The following is a 23,850-nucleotide window of genomic DNA, read 5'->3' on the forward strand; positions in this document are numbered from 1 at the left end:
CTGTGTTTCGCGTAGGCTTACCCCGGCGTGATGTTTTGATAACCGTGTAAATCTCTCTCGGACAATGTGACTTTTATCAATATATTTGCCTGTTTTTATCCCCAACAAATGAAACGCTAATTAGCTGCTAATGTGGCTATCGTAAAGAACTAAAAATGCCATGATGATCTGGACGAGACTGCCGAATTGAGGCAAAGGTAAGAATCTCTGGATGAACTATCTAATATTAGCTAAATGTAGTAATGAACAAATTGGCAAAAAACATTTTTAAATGTAGGTGTTAGCAAAGGTGGCAGCTAGAGATGACATGCAGGAGTTTGCAGGGATTTGTAGTCTTGCATGATGTCTACTTTTATGCTAATTAGCATTTTCGAATCAGTCACCTTGTCGGAGAGAGATTTACATGCTTATCAAAACGTCATGCCAGGGTAAGCCTACATGAAACACAGCCCTTATTTTAAGTGTTTCTATGGGGGGAAATGAATGGTGCAAAAACTATTGGAACCAATTTCCTGTTTGACCTCTAGGTTTTATGGATATTATGACACCTCCACTGTGTGGCTCTATGCTTAGGTTGTTAGGAGTGTACTGATATACAGTGCTATGAAAAAGTATTTGCCCCCTTTCTAATTTTCTCTACTTTTGCATATTTGTGATACTGAATGTTATCAGGTCTTCAACCAAAACCTAATATTAGATAAAGGGAACATAAGTGAACAAATAACACAACAATTACATATTTATTTCATAAACAAAGTTATGCAACACCCAATTCCCCTGTGTGAAAAAGTAATTGCCCCCTTACACTCAATAACTGGTTGTGCCACCTTTAGCTGCAATGACTCCAACCAAATGCTTCCTGTAGTTGTTGATCAGTCTCTCACGTCGCTGTGGGGGAATTTTGGCCCACTCTTCCATGCAGAACTGCTTTAACTCAGTGACGTGTGGGTTTTCAAGCATGAACTGCTCGTTTCAAGTCCTGCCACAACATCTCAATTGGGATTAGGTCTGGACTTTGACTAGGCCATTCCAAAACTTCAAATGTGTTGCTTTTTAGCTATTTTAATGTAGACTTGATTGTGTGTTTTGGATCATTGTCTTGCTGCATGACCCAACTGCGATTCAGCTTCAGCTCACAGACGGATGGTCTGACATTCTCCTGTAGAATTCTCTGATACAGAGCAGAATTCATGGTTCCTTCTATTAAGGCAAGTCGTCCAGGTCCTGAGGCAGCAAAGCATACACAAACCATCACACCACCACCACCATGCTTGACCTTTGGTATGATGTTCTTACTGTGGAATGGAGAGTTTGGTTTTCGCCAGGCATTACTGGAACCATGTCGTCCAAAAAGTTATACTTTTGAATCATCTGTCCATAGAACGTTCTTCCAAGAGTCTTGATGATCATCCAGGTGCTTTTTGGCAAACTTGAGTCAACTTTCTGGACGAGATGGGTCCCATTATGCCTGGCGAAAACCAAACACTGCATTCCACAGTAAGAACAATTGGGAACTCTGAAATCTCTGACTTCTGACTTCAGTGCCTTCAAAACAACTGAGAATTCGGGAAAAAAACGAGTTCCGACTGGGGAAAAATCGATTTGAACAGTCATCCAACTGGGGAACTCGGGCCTCTTCTAGAGCTCCCACTTTCCGACCTGAAGATCACTGACGTCATGACTTGACCTCTTATTTTTCCGAGTTCCCAGTTGTTTTGAACGCGGCAGCAGCCCCTGTTTGATTAAACAGTCTGCGGTGCCGCTTTGTTGACAATGACTCCCATTCTTAGGGCGGAGAGACAAGTATCTTATCAGTATATCCATAATCTTTAGCGGAAAATAATGTCACGCAATAACCCTGAAGCGACTATTAGAAATACAAAACACAGTTTACTCTTATAGAAAAACATTATTAGGATTTTTAAAAATATATTTCAGGTTGAATAGACAAGATTAATGCTGATATTTGGCGCACTGTGCCACTTTAATAGAGACATAGAGTGATACAGATTGTGACTGATAGAAATGCATACTGAGAACATTTTGATTCGCCACAGATATTTCCATACGAAATCTATTGGCTTTATGTTAATATGCGTGTTCGCCTTTACAATGTTGAATCCATAGAATTAGGAATTAGAATACTAATAATAGCAGTAATGTATTTAACTATTAAACTAGTAATTTAATAGGATCTCTATGGTTGAATCAATGTATGGGCTTTTGTGTTTACCAACTGCCTCATAGGGATGATGTAATGATTTCAAGAACGCAACCTGCAACATCCGGGTATTTTCCGAGTCCAGTGTTTGGTTTAGCTAGTTTGCAGGCTGTCAAATTCAAGTGAATAGGCTGGGGCTTGACACTAATTTGGCCATAACAGCTCCGGCCTACAACTTCAAAGGAGGGACATTTTCATTATACTTTACGTCGCCAAATGATAAAGTAATGCATCCCTGGTTTAGTCAGAACAGGGAGTTCCGCACTTTCACAAATTGATGCACAGAGGTGATTGCTAGCTAGCTAACGTTACCCGCAAACTCCCTCCATCTCGTCGGTGTTTCTGGTGCGGTCACAGCACCTCTGCTCTGTCTTTACAACTTCAAAACAGGTCTCGCAGATTTAGGTAAGTCACAGTGGTTTGTGCCTGTAAGAAATCTCTCTGATTGTCTACCAAACTAGTCTGTTAGCATTGCTGATTAGCTATACTCAGCGGGGGCTTAGCGATGAGGATAGGCCGTGGGGCAGTGTAAGGCCTGCCAAAGCTATGGGGCCAAGGCCCACAACGACGCAGCTGTTTGTTTATTTTGGTTTTAATATTATTGCCACGGGAGGATTTAAGCTAATTAGCAAGCTACCATAGCCAGCCAGCTAGTTAACGTTGTTGAAAACATTCTTGTTCGTCACTTCGTGATCATCAAAAGTTTTCCTTGCTCCTTACATTTTAAGTAACCCTGGCTCTGTCATTGACTTAGTTGGACGATGTCTACAGTAACTAGCTAGTTCGGCGTGCTAGCTTGTTAACTATTTTACGTAACTAGCATTAGCTAGCTAAGATTACCAACTAACTACTTCATTGCTAGCTAACATTGCTAAAACGATAAACTAACTAGCTAACTACACTGTATTGTAACGTTGCTACTTGCTAGCTAGCTACAAAACAACAACACGTAACGTTAGCTAGCTAGCTTACGTTGGCTTGGGACCTAGCTGGTTTGGGCGTAGGGAAAGCGCAAAATAGCAAGCGGGGGGATTTTGTTTCGCTATCTGGGTAGCTAACGTTAACTATTTGCAGTGCTGACTTTATTGTATGTGTTGAACTCACACAATCAATGCCCAACACCTACAAATAGGTTATTTAGCTAGCAGCTAACGTTAGTTCTTCATTGATGGTTGTTTCTAACTAGGTGGTGAGCCAAATATGTATCTACACTACAGTACTCACCTATTTTTAGAGCAGAGAGTGTGCAACGTATGAGAGCAGCCCAAGGTGCTAGCTAATATTTTTGCCATAAAAGGATTGTAGCAATGTCATGTTCTTCGAAATCATCCATATCTTAACTAATTATATTTGGCGAATATTTTGGTGTTTATTTAGTAAACATGTAGCCGAATTTAGCAGTATAACAAGTGAACATATTATATTATCCTTTGTTTTTTTTAATGTTTTTGAAGGTTTTAAGAGATACAATGGGGGCGTTTTTGGACAAGCCAAAGATGGAGAAGCACAATGCTCATGGTGAGGGGAACAGTCTGACCTATGGCCTGAGCAGCATGCAGGGCTGGAGGGTGGAGATGGAGGATGCGCACACGGCAGTCATTGGCCTGCCTCATGGGCTCGACCCTTGGTCCTTCTTTGCTGTCTATGATGGGCATGCTGGCTCCCAGGTGGCCAAATACTGCTGTGAGCACCTGCTGGAGCACATCACCAGCAACCCAGACTTCCAGAGCTCTCTGGAGCCCAACGTAGAGAGTGTGAAGACCGGCATCCGCACAGGTTTCCTGCAGATTGATGAGCACATGCGGAACATCTCAGAGAAGAAGCACGGTGTGGACCGCAGTGGCTCAACTGCTGTGGGGGTCATGATTTCCCCGGGCCACATCTACTTCATCAACTGTGGAGACTCCCGGGGTCTTCTGAGCCGTGGAGGAGCTGTGCACTTTTTCACACAGGACCACAAGCCCAGCAACCCACTGGAGAAGGAGAGGATTCAGAACGCCGGAGGCTCTGTCATGATCCAGAGAGTAAACGGCTCTCTGGCTGTGTCCCGTGCCCTGGGAGACTTCGACTACAAGTGTGTGCATGGCAAGGGCCCCACGGAGCAGCTGGTTTCACCAGAGCCTGAGGTGTATGCCATTGAAAGGTCTGCGGTGGAAGATGAGTTTATTGTCCTAGCCTGCGATGGCATCTGGGATGTTATGGCCAATGAAGAACTGTGTGACTTTGTCAGGTCCAGGCTAGAGGTGACCGATGACCTTGAGAGAGTCTGCAATGAAATTGTTGACACTTGCTTATACAAGGTGAGACCTGTCAATTTATTGTTCACAGAATCAGTAACAGTTAAGCATTTGCATGTACCTGGATCTTACCACGCAGATGTAGAGTGTGCAGTTTTCATTTTTCACAGCATTTTGTCACATGAGTAGGCGTCATAATCCCTTGTAGCTCAGTTGGTGGAGCATGGCACTTGTAACGCCAGGGTTGTGGGTTCAATTCCCACGGGGGACCAGTATGAAAATGTATGCACTCACTACTGTAAGTCGCTCTGGATAAGGGCGTCTGCTAAATGACTAAAATGTTTTAAAAAATGGATGCCTTTGGATTACTTGAATATGCAAAAGAAAATGTAAATCCTTTCCTTTTTAAGTCTGTCTGTATTGCGCTCTCTCTCTCTTTGAACAGGGGAGTCGGGACAATATGAGCGTTGTGCTGATCTGCCTCCCAGGGGCTCCAAAGGTGACTGCAGATGCTGTGAAAAGGGAAGCGGAGCTGGATAAGTACCTGGAGAGCAGAGTAGAAGGTGCAGCATCTAAATATGCCGTATAGAAACCTAGATAATATAAGAATCTTGTCATGAATATAATAATAATAATAATATGCCATTTAGCAGACGCTTTTATCCAAAGCGACTTACAGTCATGCGTGCATACATTTTTGTGTATGGGTGGTCCCGGGGATCGAACCCACTACCTTGGCGTTACAAGCGCCGTGCTCTACCAGTTGAGCTACAGAGGACCACAAATATGATGTGGTTCAAGCTCACTTCACCCATTGTGATATTGTTTTCCACTCATAGAGAATGTGGTTCTACTATTCCCACAGAGATCATAAAGAAGCAGGGAAACGAAGGGGTTCCAGACTTGGTCCACGTAATGCGGACGTTAGCATCAGAGAGCATCCCTAACCTCCCTCGTGGTGGTGAGCTGGCCAGCAAGTGAGTGAGCTCTTTTAACTGGACCTCAGCCAACTCCAAAGTTTTTGAGGTCGATTAAGTACTAGGGAAATGGTAGCATGCTTTGCAGGGTAAGGTTTAATGACTTTTCACCAAAGTGGTTTTGATAGTTTGGACTAGCGTGGAAGTTTCGGCTGTTAGTTGGGCTAATTGAATTTTGCCCTTCAATTCCAGCCTTGTATGCTCAGCATTTAGCTCTGCTGTATAAACTGTGTTTTGTTTTTATTGGGCTTATATACATTGGTGTTGTTATTGCTTGCAAAGCTAAACCTTTATGGTAACTTAACTTTTTTGTGTCCTAGACGAAATGTTGTTGAAGCAGTGTACAACAAACTCAACCCATACCGAAGTGACGACACAGTAAGTATCTCCTGACGACTGCTATCCACTCACAAAAGCTTGTTTATTTGAATGTATATGAATGTAGATACTTGTTTGTATCAAATAGTGTGTTTGTGCACATTGGTTTGTATTTCGAGGGCAAAATACAACTACATTAATATTTTTGTGTTCGTTTTCAACTCAATTTGTAACGTTCAACATATCAATAACTTTTATCTGATTTTAAAGATGAATCAAGGGGAGGCAATATATGGATTTCTGAATGTTTCAGTTTATTGTAGCACTCACCTTTTGAGTATCAGCCTTGTTTGTAATTCACTTTCGATTTGCTCTGTAATCCACTTTACTCGTTACCATAACATCCCAGAATTAATTGAGTTCTTCCCACAGTTCAGTTGTTTCATGATGGGTATGGTTTAGTTTACTCCTGAATTGACACAGCAGCCAATATCACAGAACAGTTAACACATCTAGGCTGTGTTTACACAGGCAGCCCAATTTTGATCTTTTGCCACTAATTGGTATTTTGACCAATCAGATTAGATATTTTGCCAATGATTGGGCAAAATAATAGAATTGAGCTGCCTGTGTAAACACAGCCTATGTGTTGCCCATAGGGAAAGTCTCTTGGGCCATACTTGCGAACATTAGAAACAGTTTAACGTTAAACTGTTTGTGTGAAAATGCGCATTGGCCAATTAAAATAGTCCATTTACTTGTACGTCATAGAACGCAACATTGTAGCTGGTCCCATCAGATAACCTGGCACAGGTTAGCCCTATGCTAACCTCACCAGCTGACAGTGATTATTTCCTGTAACAAATTCCGCATCAGCCTATCAAAGAACTTAAACTTTATCCACTAACCAATGGCATTTCTTAAAATAGGTCAACCATGGCCACCAGAGGGATATTTTTAACTTACAAATGTAATGTTTAATTTTGTTCTGTTAATCTGTAACAAATGTTGTGTGCCAATATTGCATTGATGCATCTGTGACTAAGCTACTAGTACCAACGTTAGACAAAATGTTCACGTTTTCGCATGTATGACAAAACGTTTTTGCTTATCTGTTTCACACACATCCATATGCTTTTACGGAAAAAATATAAATGATGCCTTTATAACATGTACGTTTATTGTACATTTTAAAAAAATGACGACGAGCCTAATTCAAATTAACCATAAGCACTCTGTTATGTTGCGGCGGATGTCATTCATTTAAGTGGGAACCGTCCAAAACAGATGAATTCGCAACGACCTCTTGCGGTTGAAGGCTTTGCGAGACATACGCCACATACTTTTAATTTTTTTAACTCTGCGCCAGCTAGATTCCGTCGAAGAACAAGAAGTTACCAAACCACAGAAGATGAAAATGTGGTTTTCAACGATGGGTTTATGGGATATCTAGCAACTTGTAAAAAATTATCCATTCCTGTAAGTGAGTACTATTTTAATAGTATGTTAAACAATACACATTGGCTGTTAAACCAATTATACTTTGACTGGAAGTTTATGGGTATTTACTAGCATGCTTGCAAATACCCATAAACTTCCAGTCAAAGTATAATTGGCATCTACTAGCATGCTTGCAAATACCCATAAACTTCCAGTCATTGCGCTAACGCTAGTTATCATTGGCTCGCATAACTACCTCTAACTTCCTTCATACTGGACACAAACATAAAAATGGTATCCACTAGTTCATCTGACTCTGGGGAAGTAGATAAAATACCGAAGTATCCCTATAAGTCATCTTGCAAGATATTGATTTGGCTTTGATGTAAACTTCATTAATCAAGCCCCATTCTGAGAGGTGGCAAAGTGTGGCTCCGGTGCGCTCCGGCAGCTCTATACCCCTGTATAGCAGTAGCCTATGTGTGACTCTGTAAGAGGGACTCCAAGAAGCTCCTCATGAAATATATTTGTAATCTTAATTTACAAGGTTTTGGCTACACCTTTCGCAACACACTAGTACAATAAACGTAATTAATTCAACATTTCCCAAAGGAAAAAAACAATCTCACCTGTGATTCGAACATACCACGAAAAAAATACTGACTCGCAATACTGTGAGCTATATGTCCAATTGAACTTTCGTGCATATTTTAGTAATTTTGATTAGCAGATGGTGCCATGTGACTTCTGTTCACCTGTGAAATTGTAGATTTCCGCCTAAAAGGGCCATAAACAATACCTAGTGACGCTTATACTGCCAGAAAGATTAAAATCTCACCTTTCTGGTATTTAAAAAAAATAGATTGCTGAGGTGTAGTCACTTTTGAGGACATAAAGTGCATTCGGAAAGTATTCAGACCCTTTGACTTTTTCCACATTTTGTTTTGTTAGCCTTATTTAAAAATTGATTTAAATGTTTTCCTCATCAATCAACACACAATACCCCATAATGACAAAGCGAAAACAGGTTTTTAGACATTTTTGCCAATTTATTAAAAATAAACGGATACCTTATTTAAATAAGTATTCAGACCCTTTGCTATGAGACTCGAAATTGAGCTCAGGTGCATCCTGTTTCCATTTATCATCCTTGAGATGTTTCTACAACTTGATTGGAGTCCACCTGTGGTAAATTCAATTGATTGGACATGATTTGGAAAGGGTCACACCTGTCTATATAAGATTCCACTGTTGACAGTGCATGTCAGAGCAAAAACGAAGCCATGAAGTCAAAGGAATTGCTTAGAGCTCCAAGACAGGATTGTGTCGAGGCACAGATCTGGGGAAGGGTACCAAAGCATTTCTGCAGCATTGAAGGTCCCCAAGAACACAGTGGCCTCCATCATTCTTAAATGGAAGAAGTTTGGAACCACCAAGACTCTTGCTAGAGCTGGCCGCCTGGCCAAACTGAGCAATCGGGGGAGGAGGGCCTTGGTCAGGAAGGTGACCAAGAACCCAATGGTCACTCTGACATAGCTCCAGAGTTCCTCTGGGGAGATGGGAGAACCTTCCAGAAGGACAACCATCTCTGCAGCACTCCACCAATCAGGCCTTTATGGCAGAGTGGCCAGACGGAAGCCACTCCTCAGTAAAAGACACATGACAGCCCGCTTGGAGTTTGCCAAAAGGCACCTAAAGGAGTCTGACCATGAGAAACAACATTCTCTGGTCTGATGAAACCAAGATTGAACTCTTTGGCCTGAATGCCAAGCGTCACATCTGGAGGAAACCTGGTACCATCCCTACGGTGAAGCATGGTGGTGGCAGCATCATGCTGTAGGGATGTTTTTCAGCGGCAGGGACTGGGAGACTAGTCAGGTTCGAGGGAAAGATGAACAGAGCAAAGTACAGAGAGATCCTTGATGATAACCTGCTCCAGAGCACTCAGGACCTCAGACTGCGGCGAAGGTTCACCTTCTAACAGGACAACGACCCCAAGACAATGCAGGAGTGGCTTCGGGACAAGTCTCTGAATGTCCTTGAGTGGCCCAGCCAGAGCCCAGACTTAAACCTGATCGAACATCTCTGGAGAGACCTAAAAATAGCTGTGCAGCGACGCTCCCCATCCAACCTGACAGAGCTTGAGAGGATCTGCAGCGAAGAATGGGAGAAACTCACCAAATACAGTTGTGACAAGTTTATAGCATCATACCCAAGAAGACTCGAGGCTGTAATCGCTGCCGAAGGTGCTTTAACAAAGTACTGAGTAAAGGGTCTGAATATTTATGTAAATGTGATTATTTCAGTATTTTTATTTTCTGTAAATTTGCAAAAATGTCTAACAATCTGTTTTCGTGTTGTCATTATGGGGTATTGTGTGTAGATTGATGACAGGGAAAAAAACAATTAAATCCATTTTAGAATAAGGCTGTCACGTAACAAAATGTGGAAAAAGTCAATGGGTCTGAATACTTTACGAATGCACTGTAAGCTCAAGTATAATAAACATATGAAAAATCATGATCTTTTTTCTTCCTATTCAACAAAAGTGTGGGAATAGGGCTTGAAATGATTGAAATGCTTTCTAAGTATAGTACAAATCAAATGATAGTATTTAACCTTTAACTGTAAAATAAATATTATCATACTTAGTGACAATACAAAATTGGTACCATTTCATATAAATGACAGAGCATTTTCTGCCCAGCATCCTCTGAGCGTCACGCAGAAGCCATTCAAATGCCTGCTGACTTGTTACAACTTAAGCTGTAAGAATGGGGTGATTTCATCTTGTTTCAATTCTACAAAATGATTTTGCATCCATCCATCTGATAATATCACAGCGAGATTAGACTGTTCGCTGCAATCGCTAGTCTCCCATTTCATATGCCATATTGTAAGCGGAGCTGGGAATTTCACAGATGGGAGTTCGATCCTTTGTCTGGATAAGCCAGAAAATGTGACATGTCGCCCCTTTTGCAAATGTGTCAGATTTTACATACTGCATCTCGGATGAGAGCGGAGAACGGCATGCGAAGCGGGACAACCAGATATGTCACGTAGTGCACAGCAATTGATGTTGCGCCATTGACAGAGCACTCTATACACAAAAATGTTGGTCGGAACCGGTTCAGAACCGCTCAGTCCCCTAAATAGGGGACTTAACTTTTAGGACGCTCTCAAGAAAAAGTGATGTCAACATTTGTAATTGGCTGATACAGAATTTGTTAAAGGAAATAATCACGTCCAGCTGGTGTTGTTAGCATAGGGATAAGTATGCCAGGTTGGCTGATGGGGATTTTGAGATGGAGAAACAATTTACATTTAAACTGTTTCTAATGTTTGCAAGTATAGCCCCCCAGTGTTTGAAGGCCAAAGATGCTTTCTGATATATGCGTGCAGGGCAATCTTAGACCCTTATTTAGGCTGCAATTATTTGATATCAATCTTGTGTACTTGCTCCCTAATGTTCCGTCAATGGGGATAATATTCAAGATTCTTCAAACGGGAGGATCTTACAAATGGTTTAACAAGCAATATATTCATTGAAGCAATCATTCATAACAACCATTCATAAAGCAGTCATTCATATCCAAACATTCTCATGATGACGTGAATGAGATGTTGTGCCTCTTTATTCTGACATGGCTTTCTAGGAAGGAAACAGGAATTTTTATCACAGAAAATATAAGGGTGCTATTCAAACAAACCAGGAATAAAATGCTTTTCCTAATCTGTGAAAATGTATTTTTCTGGATTAGGAATAGCATCATTTGGGTTTGTTTGATCAGCCTAAAATTACGTTGGAGCAGAATTACTATCAAATGGCATATGACAAATATAATCAGCTTATTTTACAGTCCAGAACTGGAAAAAATGTAATTGGTTAAAGTGAAGACTTCAATATATTGCTGTTAATACCAGGGATCTCAATCTCAATTGCCGGAAAGCTCTGCTCACTTATCCGTACTCTTTCTTGAACAATTTCTTGGACATTTATTCCTGTCCAAGTTCGTAACTAGAGTGTAGGACAAAATTAACCTCTTGGGTGGAAAGATCAGCCCTCTTGCACATCTCCAGGAGTTGAAATCGAGACCCCTTGGATGTAGACCCAGTGTCTGAAGGGTTTTTCCTTCCTTCCCTTCTTCAAGGACTCAGCGTCCACAGACGACATGTGGTAACACAACCTCTACCATTAACACAGCACAGAGTTTACAAACCGCTACCCACTCAAGACCCACAGCAGCTCCGTTCAGAAGTCTGTCTCCCCACCACTCCGAGCGTTCAATTTTTAAGAAGGGAATATGATGGGAGGAGGAGGAAGAGACGCAAACACACCTCTACACCCCGGATAGTGCAGCACCAGTCTACTCTGGAGTTCAGGATTCCCTCCATTTTGTCTCACCTTTTATTTTCATCCAGCTCCCCCTTAACCATAACTAGCGAGTCCAGCAGGTTGTTAAAAAAAAAAAGAAATCAGCTGAAACAATAGTTTTTTTTGCTGTAATTTGAGTCACATTTCCTTGTGTGTTTTGTATATTTCTGATTTTGTGAAGTGCAATTGTCCTGTACAAACAGCCTGTATTTAATGCAGCTTGAGTTTAAGTAAAAATGAGAAAGATAAAAATTTTATGCACTATCTGCCTTTTTCCTGCTCTTCTGGAGTTCCAACAAATGTCTATTCAGTGAATATTACTGTTTGTCCTCCAGGTGATCTTATCTTCCTGGTCTTGTTCTTTTTTAGTTTGTCTTTGCTCATTTAAGAAACGGGTAAATTGTATAGGTTCACAGCACAGTAAGCTCTCTAAATCTAACTATATAAATCTGAATATTTACATTTTTTTTCATATACTTTTTTCTCTATACGCTGTAGTAAGTATGGTAAAGTGTTACACAGTCCTTCATTGTGTTCCTGTCTTTTTGGAGAGAAATGATCTTGTTTCTCTCCTGTAAACATAACACAACAAAGCAGTTCCTAGATGCAAGTGAAGATGATCCCATCTGACACCTTTTAACACTTGCTGTGTTGGATTCCGTGTGTGTGCGTGCGTGCGTATACTGGCAAGCGTGCCTGGGTGCTTGTGTGTATGTGTAGAGGTTAGGTCTCTATCTGCAGCGCTCTAGCTGCTAGCTAATGTTTGCTATGGTGGTGCTGATGGCAAACCCACATGGGCTGGAGATTTAGGCTCCATTACTCCTACATACCTATTCTGCACCCCATCAGTCTTTCATATCAGTACAATACAATATTTCACTACCCCTCACTCAGAGCTTTGAATAACACTTTATATGACAGTGGAAGGATTATGTTGACAAATTGCTATTTGAACTTCAAAATTACATCTGCCACAACCACTTTGTGAAATCAGTGACCTAGTTAACCTGTCTAATGACATGCAGTGATTTTCTTTCTAGTCTGAACCTTGACCTGTTGACACATTTTCAGGTGTCATGAGTGTTAGATTATTTACTTTGAATAAACCACAGGAGGTTGGTGGCACCTTTAATTGGGGAGGACTCGTGGTAATGGCTGGAGTGGAATAGTATCAAGCACATGGTTTCCATGCGTTCGATGCCATTCCATTCACTCCGTTCCAGACATTATTATGAGCCGACCTCCCCTCTGCAGCCTCCACTGGAATAAACATTAAATGTGACAGATGCCCACCATGACAGGTGCCATGTGGTCTATGATAGCATAGTTCAGCTTTATGACAGCCCATGCCAAGTGAAGTTTTCTGAGATTCAGAGAGGAGTTCAAATCACAACATTTATCTGATAATCTGATTTTACAAGTGTTTAAGTGCTGATTGTTAGAAACCCTTGTTACCACCACCAGTCTGAGTGAACATTCAATCTTCTGTTTACAATTTCCAAGTGGTGTTTTTTCTAGAGGCTATCTGCAGTTGCTACATCCATTTTTGGACTTGTAAATGTAATTGTGTGTTCCCATTTTGTTTCTTGAAGAATATAACTCATGAGCTTAGGTCAACTGCCGTACCCCATCAGAACCCAAAATATACGCTTGTTTTACTCAAATCTTTGTAAACCAAGTAAATGTAAACAAGCACTAGCCTAAAAACATGGATAAAACTATAATTTTGATATCATGGATGGTCAGTCTTTGCATCCATAGCTCTGTCTAGGAATTTGAGTGGTTACATTTCTCATCCCTTAGCTTTCTACCGAAACAGGGGTGTTATTGTTTCAACTGATGATTGCTGCTTTAAATGTTGCTATATTCAACTATACAACCAAGAACAAATCCACTAAAAGCAATGAGCTCTCCTAGAGCACCTTGTATTTCCTGTCGGTTTGGGGTGTTCTTAGTGTAGAGACCTCAGCCACAGCACCAGGAGCCAGAGCACAATACGGTATGCTGCTATAGTGTATGATTGACTGATTTGCAGTTCATTTTTCCCTTTTAAGAAAAAAGTGAATAGTGGTATGTATTTCGTGGAGAGAAATTGTTTTATTTTCATGTTTAAAATGCATTGTTGCATTGTATGTATATACAGTCAGCGGCCAGTTTATTAGGTACACCCATCTAGTACCGGGTCGAATCCCCATTTGCCTCCAGAACAACCTGAATTCTTCAGGGCATTCTACAAGGTGTCAGAAATGTTCCAACGGGATGTTGGTCCATGCTGACGCAACGGCATCGCGCAGTTGCTGCAGATTGGACGGCGGTACATTAATTCTGAGAACAGCCCATTCCATCTTATCCCAAAGATGCTCTATTGGGTTGAGGTCTGGGGACTGTGCAGGCCACTCAAGTAAACTGAACTCGCTGTCATGTTCCAGTCTATGTTTTTCCACTCCTCAATTGTCCAGTGTTGGTGATCGCGTGCCCACTGGAGACACTTCTTCTTCTTTTTAGCTGATAGGAGTGGAACCCAGTGTGGTCATCTGCTACAATAGCCCATCCGTGACAAGGATCGACGAGTTGTGCGTTCCGAGATGCCGTTCTTCACACCACTGTTGTACTGCGCCGTTATTTGTCTGTTTGTGGCCTGCCTGTTAGCTTGCACGATTCTTACCGTTCTCGTTCGACCTCTATCATCAAAGAGCTGTTTTCGCCCACAGGACTGCCGCTGACTGGATGTTGTTTGTCGCACCATTCTCTGTAAACCCTAGACACTGTTGTGCATGAAAAGCCGTTTCTGAAATACTGGTTCCGGCGTGCCTGGCACCGACCACCATACCACGCTCAAAAGTCGCTTTGGTCACTTGTTTTGCCCATTCTAATGTTCAATCGAACCATAACTGAATGCTTCGATGCCTGTCTGCCTGCTTTATATAGCAAGCCATGGCCACATGACTCACTGTCTGTCTGTAGGAGCGATCCATTTTCGTGAACGGGGTGGTGTACCTAATAAATAAACTGTCCGGAATAAATAATGTTGCTTGAGTTAGATGAGTGTTGAGCAAGATGCTCTTGTTTTTGTTTTTGGATGTTAAATCAATTAGAATTGAGCACTGTAGGTAAAGGTGCCCTTCTAATCCCCTTGGGCTCTGCTCAGGGTTGGGACACTGTCCTGTTTGTCTAACATACAGGGTAACATACTGAATTTTGAAAATGTCTCTCTTTAACCAACTGACAATCTACTGATGTAGGCTAACTTCAGGCAACAAACTACCACGTTGTCTCCTGAATTTGACCTATATATATATATTTGTGTGTATGTGTGTGTGTGTGTGTGTGTGTGTTCAGGACCCTGTCTTTCAAAGATAATTATATATATATATATATATATATATATATATATATATATATACTCAGCAAAAAAAGAAACATCCCCTTTTCAGGACCCTGTCTTTCAAAGATAATTTGTAAAAATCCAAATATCTTCATTGTAAAGGGTTTAAACACTGTTTCCCATGCTTGTTCAATGAACCATAAACAATTAATGAACATGCACCTGTGGAACGGTCGTTAAGACACTAACAGCTTACAGACGGAAGGCAATTAAGGTCACATTTATGAAAATGTAGGACACTAAAGAGGCCTTTCTACTGACTCTGAAAAACACCAAAAGAAAGATGCCCAGGGTCCCTGCTCATCTGCGTGAACGTGCCTTAGGCATGCTACAAGGAGGCATGAGGACTGCAGATGTGGCCAGGGCAATAAATTGCAATGTCCGTACTGTGAGACTCCTAAGACAGCGCTACAGGGAGACAGGACGGACAGCTGAACGTCCTCGCAGTGGCAGACCACGTGTAACACCTGCACAGGATCGGTACATCCGAACATCACACCTGCGGGACAGGTACAGGATGGCAACAACAACTGCCCGAGTTACACCAGGAACGCACAATCCCTCCATCAGTGCTCAGACTGTCCTCAATAGGCTGAGAGAGGCTGGACTGAGGGTTTGTTATAAAGCAGGTCCTCACCAGACATAACCGGCAACAACGTCACCCATGGGCACAAACCCACCGTCGCTGGACCAGACAGGACTGACAAAAAGTGCTCTTCACTGACGAATCGCGGTTTTGTCTCACCAGGGGTGATGATCGGATTCGCGTTTATCGTCGAAGGAATGAGCGTTACACCGAGGCCTGTACTCTGGAGCGGGATCGATTTGGAGGTGGAGGGTCCGTCATGGTCTGGGGCGGTGTGTCACAGCATCATCGGACTGAGCTTGTTGTCATTGCAGGCAATCGCTGTGCGTTACGGAGAAGACATCCTCCTCCCTCATGTGGTACCCTTCCTGCAGACTCATCCTGACATCACCATCCAGCATCACAATGCCACCAGCCATACTGCTCGTTCTGTGCGTGATTTCCTGCAAGACAGGAATGTCAGTGTTCTGCCATGGCCAGCGAAGAGCCCGGATCTCAATCCCATTGAGCACGTCCGGGACCTGTTGGATCGGAGGGTGAGGGCTAGGGCCATTCCCCCCCAGAAATGTCAGGGAAGTTGCAGGTGCCTTGGTGGAAGAGTGGGGTAACATCTCACAGCAAGAACTGGCAAATCTGGTGCAGTCCATGAGGAGGAGATGCGCTGCAGTACTTAATGCAGCTGGTGGCCACACCAGATACTGACTGTTACTTTTGATTTTGACCCCCCGCCCCCCCCCCCCTTTGTTCAGGGAAACATTATTCAATTTCTGTTAGTCACATGTCTGTGGAACATGTTCAGTTTGTCTGTTGTTGAATCTTGTTATGTTCATAGAAATATTTACACATGTTAAGTTTGCTGAAAATAAACACAGTTGACAGTGAGAGGACGTTTCTTTTTTTGCTGAGTGTATGTATGTGTGTGTATATACAGTGGGGAGAACAAGTATTTGATACACTGCCGATTTTGCAGGTTTTCCTACTTACAAAGCATGTAGAGGTCTGTAATTTTTATCATAGGTACACTTCAACTGTGAGAGACGGAATCAAAAATCCAGAAAATCACATTGTATGATTTTTAAGTAATTAATTTGCATTTTATTGCATGACATAGGTATTTGATCACCTACCAACCAGTAAGAATTCCGGCTCTCACAGACCTGTTAGTTTTTCTTTAAGAAGCCCTCCTGTTCTCCACTCATTACCTGTATTAACTGCACCTGTTTGAACTCATTACCTGTATAAAAGACACCTGTCCACACACTCAATCAAACAGACTCCAACCTCTCCACAATGGCCAAGACCAGAGAGCTGTGTAAGGACATCAGGGATAAAATTGTAGACCTGCACAAGGCTGGGATGGGCTACAGGACAATAGGCAAGCAGCTTGGTGAGAAGGCAACAACTGTTGGCACAATTGTTAGAAAATGGAAGAAGTTCAAGATGACGGTCAATCACCCTCGGTCTGGGGCTCCATGCAAGATCTCACCTCGTGGGGCATCAATGATCATGAGGAAGGTGAGGGATCAGCCCAGAACTACACGGCAGGACCTGGTCAATGACCTGAAGAGAGCTGGGACCACAGTCTCAAAGAAAACCATTAGTAACACACTACGCCGTCATGGATTAAAATCCTGCAGCGCACGCAAGGTCCCCCTGCTCAAGCCAGCGCATGTCCAGGCCCGTCTGAAGTTTGCCAATGACCATCTGGATGATCCAGAGGAGGAATGGGAGAAGGTCATGTGGTCTGATGAGACAAAAATAGAGCTTTTTGGTCTAAACTCCACTTGCCATGTTTGGAGGAAGAAGAAGGATGAGTACAACCCCAAGAACACCATCCCAACCGTGAAGCATGGAGGTGGAAACATCATTCTTTGGGGATACTTTTCTGCAAAGGGGACAGGACGACTGCACCGTATTGAGGAGAGGATGGATGGATGGGGCCATGTATCGCGAGATCTTGGCCAACAACCTCCTTCCCTCAGTAAGAGCATTGAAGATGGGTCGTGGCTGGGTCTTCCAGCATGACAACGACCCGAAACACACAGCCAGGGCAACTAAGGAGTGGCTCCGTAAGAATCATCTCAAGGTCCTGGAGTGGTCCTGGAGTGTCTCCAGACCTGAACCCAATAGAAAATCTTTGGAGGGAGCTGAAAGTCCGTATTGCCCAGCGACAGCCCCGAAACCTGAAGGATCTGGAGAAGGTTTGTATGGAGGAGTGGGCCAAAATCCCTGCTGCAGTGTGTGCAAACCTGGTCAAGACCTACAGGAAACGTATGATCTCTGTAATTGCAAACAAAGGTTTCTGTACCAAATATTAAGTTCTGCTTTTCTGATGTATCAAATACTCATGTCATGCAATAAAATGCAAATTAATTACTTAAAAATCATACAATGTGATTTTCTGGAATTTTGTTTTAGATTCCGTCTCTCACAGTTGAAGTGTACCTATGATAAAAATTACAGACCTCTACATGCTTTGTAAGTAGGAAACGCTGCCGATTTTGCAGGTTATCAAATACTTGTTCTCCCCACTGTATGTATATATACGTGTGTGTGTGTATATATATGTGTGTGTATACAGACATGCATGTATGCACTCACTAACTAACTGTAAGTCGCTCTGGATAAGAGCATCTTCTAAATGACTAAAATGTAAATACATACATACAGTGAGGGAAAAGTATTTGATCCCCTGCTGATTTTGTACGTTTGCCCACTGACAAAGACATGATCAGTCTATAATTTTAATGGTAGGTTTATTTGAACAGTGAGAGACAGAATAACAACAAAAAAATCCAGAAAAACGCATGTCATAAATGTTATGAATTGATTTGCATTTTAATGAGGGAAATAAGTATTTGACCCCTCTGCAAAACATGACTTAGTACTTGGTGGCAAAACCCTTGTTGGCAATCACAGAGGTCAGACGTTTCTTGTAGTTGGCCACCAGGTTTGCACACATCTCAGGAGGGATTTTGTTCCACTCCTCTTTACAGATCTTCTCCAAGTCATTAAGATTTCGAGGCTGACGTTTGGCAACTCGAACCTTCAGCTCCCTACACAGATTTTCTATGGGATTAAGGTCTGGAGACTGGCTAGGCCACTCCAGGACCTTAATGTCCTTCTTCTTGAGCCACTCCTTTGTTGCCTTAGCCGTGTGTTTTGGGTCATTGTCATGCTGGAATACCCATCCACGACCCATTTTCAATGCCCTGGCTGAGGGAAGGAGGTTCTCACCCAAGATTTGACGGTACATGGCCCCGTCCATCGTCCCTTTGATGCGGTGAAGCTGTCCTGTCCCATTAGCAGAAAAACACCCCCAAAGCATAATGTTTGACGGTGGGGATGGTGTTCTTGGGGTCATAGGCAGCATTCCTCCTCCTCCAAACACGGCGAGTTGAGTTGATGCCAAAGAGCTCCATTTTGGTCTCATCTGACCACAACACTTTCACCCAGTTCTCCTCTGAATCATTCAGATGTTCATTGGCAAACTTCAGACGGGCATGTATATGTGCTTTCTTGAGCAGGGGGACCTTGCGGGCGCTGCAGGATTTCAGTCCTTCACGACGTAATGTGTTACCAATTGTTTTCTTGGTGACTATGGTCCCAGCTGCCTTGAGATCATTGACAAGATCCTCCCGTGTAGTTCTGGGCTGATTCCTCACCGTTCTCATGATCATTGCAACTCCACAAGGTGAGATCTTGCATGGAGCCCCAGGCCGAGGGAGATTGACAGTGCTTTTGTGTTTCTTCCATTTGCGAATAATCGCACCAGCTGTTGTCACCTTCTCACCAAGCTGCTTGACGATGGTCTTGTAGCCCATTCCAGCCTTGTGTAGGTCTACAATCTTGTCCCTGACATCCTTGGGGAGCTCTTTGGTCTTGGTGGAGAGTTTGGAATCTGATTGATTGATTGCTTCTGTGGACAGGTGTCTTTTATACAGGTAACGAGCTGAATTTAGGAGCACACACTTAATCTCAGCTCGTTACCTGTATAAAAGACACCTGGGAGCCAGAAATCTTTCTGATTGAGAGGGGGTCAAATACTTATTTCCCTCATTAAAATGCAATTTATAACATTTTTGACATGCGTTTTTCTGGATTTTGTTGTTGTTATTCTGTCTCACTGTTCAAATAAACCTACCATTAAAATGATAGACTGATCATTTCTTTGTCAGTGAGCAAATGTACAAAATCAGTAGGGGATCAAATACTTTTTTCCCTCACTGTATGTACGTACATACATACATACATACATACATGCATGCATACATACATACATACATACATACATACATACAGTACCAGTCAATGGTTTGGACACACCTACTCGTTCAAAGGTTTTTCTTTATTTTTACAAATTTCTACATTTTAGAATAATAGAAAAGACATCAAAACTATGAAATAACACATATGGAATCATGTAGTAACCAAAAAAGTGTTAAACAAATCAAAATATATTTTATATTTGAGATTCTTCAAATAGCCACCCTTTGCCTTGATGACAGCTTTGCACACTCTTGGCATTCTCTCAACCAGCTTCACCTGGAATGCTTTTCCAACAGTCTTGAAGGAGTTCCCACATATGCTGAGCGCTTGTTGGCTGCTTTTCCTTCACTCTGCGGTCCGACTCATCCCAAACCATCTCAATTTCGTTGAGGTTGGTGGATTGTGGAGGCCAGATCATCTGATGCAGCACTCCATCACTCTCCTTCTTTGTAAAATAGCCCTTACACAGCCTTGAGGTGTGTTGGGTCATTGTCCTGTTGAAAAACAAATGATAGTCCCACTAAGCCCAAACCAGATGGGTTGGCGTATCGCTGCAGTGTGCTGTGGTAGCCATGCTGGTTAAGTGTGCCTTAAATTCTAAATAAATCACAGACAGTGTCACCAGCAAAGCACCCCCACACCATAACACCACCTCCTCCATGATTTACGTTGGGAAATACACATGCGGAGATCATCCGTTCACCCACACCGTGTCTCACAAAGACACGGCAGTTGGAACCAAAAATCTCAAATTTGGACTCCAGACCAAAGGACACATTTCCAATGGTCTAATGTCCATTGCTCGTGTTTTTTGGCCCAAGCAAGTCTCTTCTTATTATTGGTGTCCTTTAGTAGTGGTTTCTTTGCAGCAATTCAACCATGAAAGCCTGATTCCCACAGTCCCCTCTGAACAGTTGATGTTGAGATGTGTCTGTGACTTGAACTCTGTGAAGCATTTATTTGGGCTGCAATTACTGAAGCTTGTAACTCTAATGAACTTATCCTCTGCAGCAGAGGTAACTCGGGGTCTTCCATTCCTGTGGCGGTCCTCATGAGAGCCAGTTTCATCATAGCGCTTGATGGTTTTTGCCACTGCACTTGAAGAAACTTTCAAAGTTCTTAATGTTCCGTATTGACTGACCTTCACGTCTTAAAGTAATGATGGACTGTCGTTTCTCTTTGCTTATTTGAGCTGTTCTTGCCATAATATGGACTTGGTCTTTTACCAAATAGGGCTATCTTTTGTATACCCCCCCTACCCTGTCACAACACAACTGATTGGCTCAAACGCATTAAGGAATAAATAAATTCCACAAATTAACTTTTAACAAGGCACACCTGTTCATTGAAATGCATTCCAGGTGACTCATGAAGCGGGTTGAGAGAATGACAAGAGTGTGCAAAGCTGTCATCATGGCAAAGGGTGGCTATTTGAAGAATCTCAAATATAAAATATGTTTTGATTTGTTTAACACTTTTTTGGTTACTACATGATTCCATATGTGTTATTTCATAGTTTTGATGTCTTCACTATTATTCTACAATGTAAAAATTAAAACCCTTGAATGAGTAGGTGTGTCCGAACTTTTGACTGGTAGTGTATGTCTCAGATTAATGCTGAAAGATGTTTGTCCATTAAAGAGTGACTTGGACCCAGGTTCTTTTTTGTTGTGAACTTGATATACGGACAGTTGATGTAGCCTTAAACTGCTGAAATGTCAAGCACACAAACACTTATTGTTAAATTGTATACATAAGTCAAACAATGCCTTCTTAATTATTACAAAGCATTTGCTAACTTAGAAAAAACATCTAAGTGACTGAATGAATCAAATGAAGTGAAGTGATTTATGTAGGTATTGTTGAGATTGTAATATACCCATTCAATTAAACTGTTACAGGTACCCAAGTCACTTTTTATAAATGAGAAAGAAATATGGTTAGATTGGTAAACGTTTAAAAAAGTTTTATTTCCCCTCTGTTGTTTTGTGTAAAGGGAGCCAAGTTTTAGGAGCACAGTCGTCAACTGTAACACACAAGCCCAAGCTGTTTTAGCGCCTGAATAGTTGTTTAGGATCTTCCCTTGAGGAGTGCAAACATTCTGTACATGTGTTGTCCTTATACTCTAAAGTATTTTCTACAGAACAACTGCAGTATGTACAGTGGGGAAAAAAAGTATTTAGTCAGCCACCAATTGTGCAAGTTCTCCCACTTAAAAAGATGAGAGAGGCCTGTAATTGTAAAAAAATCCAGAAAATCACATTGTAGGATTTTTAATGAATTTATTTGCAAATTATGGTGGAAAATAAGTATTTTGTCAATAACAAAAGTTTCTCAATACTTTGTTATATACCCTTTGTTGGCAATGACACAGGTCAAACGTTTTCTGTAAGTCTTCACAAGGTTTTCACACACTGTTGCTGGTATTTTGGCCCATTCCTTCATGCAGATCTCCTCTAGAGCAGTGATGTTTTGGGGCTGTCGCTGGGCAACACGGACTTTCAACTCCCTCCAAAGATTTTCTTTGGGGTTGAGATCTGGAGACTGGCTAGGCCACTCCAGGACCTTGAAATGCTTCTTACGAAGCCACTCCTTCGTTGCCCGGGTGGTGTGTTTGGGATCATTGTCATGCTGAAAGACCCAGCCACGTTTCATCTTCAATGCCCTTGCTGATGGAAGGAGGTTTTCACTCAAAATCTCACGATACATGGCTCCATTCATTCTTTCCTTTACACGGATCTGTCGTCCTGGTCCCTTTGCAGAAAAACAGCCCCAAAGCATGATGTTTCCACCCCCATGCTTCACAGTAGGTATGGTGTTCTTTGGATGCAACTCAGCATTCTTTGTCCTCCAAACACGACGAGTTGAGTTTTTACCAAAAAGTTCAATTTTGGTTTCATCTGACCATATGACATTCTCCCAATCCTCTTCTGGATCATCCAAATGCATTCTAGCAAACTTCAGACGGGCCTGGACATGTACTGGCTTAAGCAGGGGGACACGTCTGGCACTGCAGGATTTGAGTCCCTGGCGGCGTAGTGTGTTACTGATACTTTGGTCCCAGCTCTCTGCAGGTCATTCACTAGGTCCCCCCGTGTGGTTCTGGGATTTTTGCTCACCGTTCTTGTGATAATTTTGACCCCACAGGGTGAGATCTTGCGTGGAGCCCCAGATCGAGGGAGATTATCAGTGGTCTTGTATGTCTTCCATTTCCTAATAATTGCTCCCACAGTTGATTTCTTCAAACCAAGCTGCTTACCTATTGCGGATTCAGTCTTCCCAGCCTGGTGCAGGTCTACAATTTTGTTTCTGGTGTCCTTTGACAGCTCTTTGGTCTTGGCCATAGTGGAGTTTGGAGTGTGACTGTTTGAGGTTGTGGACAGGTGTCTTTTATACTGATAACAAGTTCAAACAGGTGCCATTAATACAGGTAACGAGTGCAGGACAGAGGAGCCTCTTAAAGAAGAAGTTACAGGTCTGTGAGAGCCAGAAATCTTGCTTGTTTGTAGGTGACCAAATACTTATTTTCCACCAGAATTTGCAAATAAATTCATTAAAAATCCTACAATGTGATTTTCTGGAGAAAAAAAATCGAATTTTGTCTGTCATAGTTGACGTGTACCTATGATTACAGGCCTCTCTCATCTTTTTAAGTGGGAGAACTTGCACAATTGGTGGCTTACTAAATACTTTTTTCCCCACTGTATATAATTTTTCATTTATAAGTACCTAAATGAAGTCATCAAGGAAAATCTGTCTTAGCCTGTTTTAAACTTGCAGGTTACTCATTTACTGTCAATGTTTTTATAAGGCTGGACTGGAAATAAATAAATTGTATTTCAGAAATGCATTACTTTGATCTTTAGCTGCAAATGTTTCTTTCATCTTTACAGCTTGACACTGATTTTGTGCTGCAGTGCTTTTGTTTAAAGAGTTTTGGAAAGTAGGTTAGCGTTCTGTTGTCGACACACCAGTTTTAATGCGGACTTCTTGCATATATACGGTAGGACTTGCATAGTGACTAAGGTGTTAGAGATGGGGC

At 42.0% G+C, this 23,850-nt stretch overlaps 1 protein-coding gene across 2 annotated transcripts in view; it reads left to right on the forward strand.

The window, feature by feature from the left end:
• Positions 1 to 2,281: 2,281 nt before the first annotated feature.
• LOC311146093 (protein phosphatase 1A) overlaps positions 2,282 to 23,850 on the forward strand; it is a 32,368-nt gene continuing 10,799 nt past the window's right edge. Inside the window, exons 1-6 of one of the 2 annotated variants that reach the window (XM_084182560.1) lie at positions 2,282 to 2,626; positions 3,676 to 4,521; positions 4,904 to 5,021; positions 5,324 to 5,435; positions 5,756 to 5,813; positions 11,345 to 12,092. In XM_084182560.1, coding sequence (XP_084038686.1) covers positions 3,691 to 4,521; positions 4,904 to 5,021; positions 5,324 to 5,435; positions 5,756 to 5,813; positions 11,345 to 11,374 — 1,149 coding nt within the window. In that variant the 5' untranslated portion in view covers positions 2,282 to 2,626; positions 3,676 to 3,690 and the 3' untranslated portion in view covers positions 11,375 to 12,092. Of the gene's footprint in view, positions 2,627 to 3,675; positions 4,522 to 4,903; positions 5,022 to 5,323; positions 5,436 to 5,755; positions 5,814 to 11,344; positions 12,093 to 23,850 lie in introns of those variants that run through there. The other variant, XM_084182561.1, reaches the window with a different exon arrangement.

This window comes from Coregonus lavaretus, assembly GCF_964263955.1.
Source record: "Coregonus lavaretus genome assembly, chromosome: 18".
Classification (NCBI taxonomy): domain Eukaryota; kingdom Metazoa; phylum Chordata; class Actinopteri; order Salmoniformes; family Salmonidae; genus Coregonus; species Coregonus lavaretus.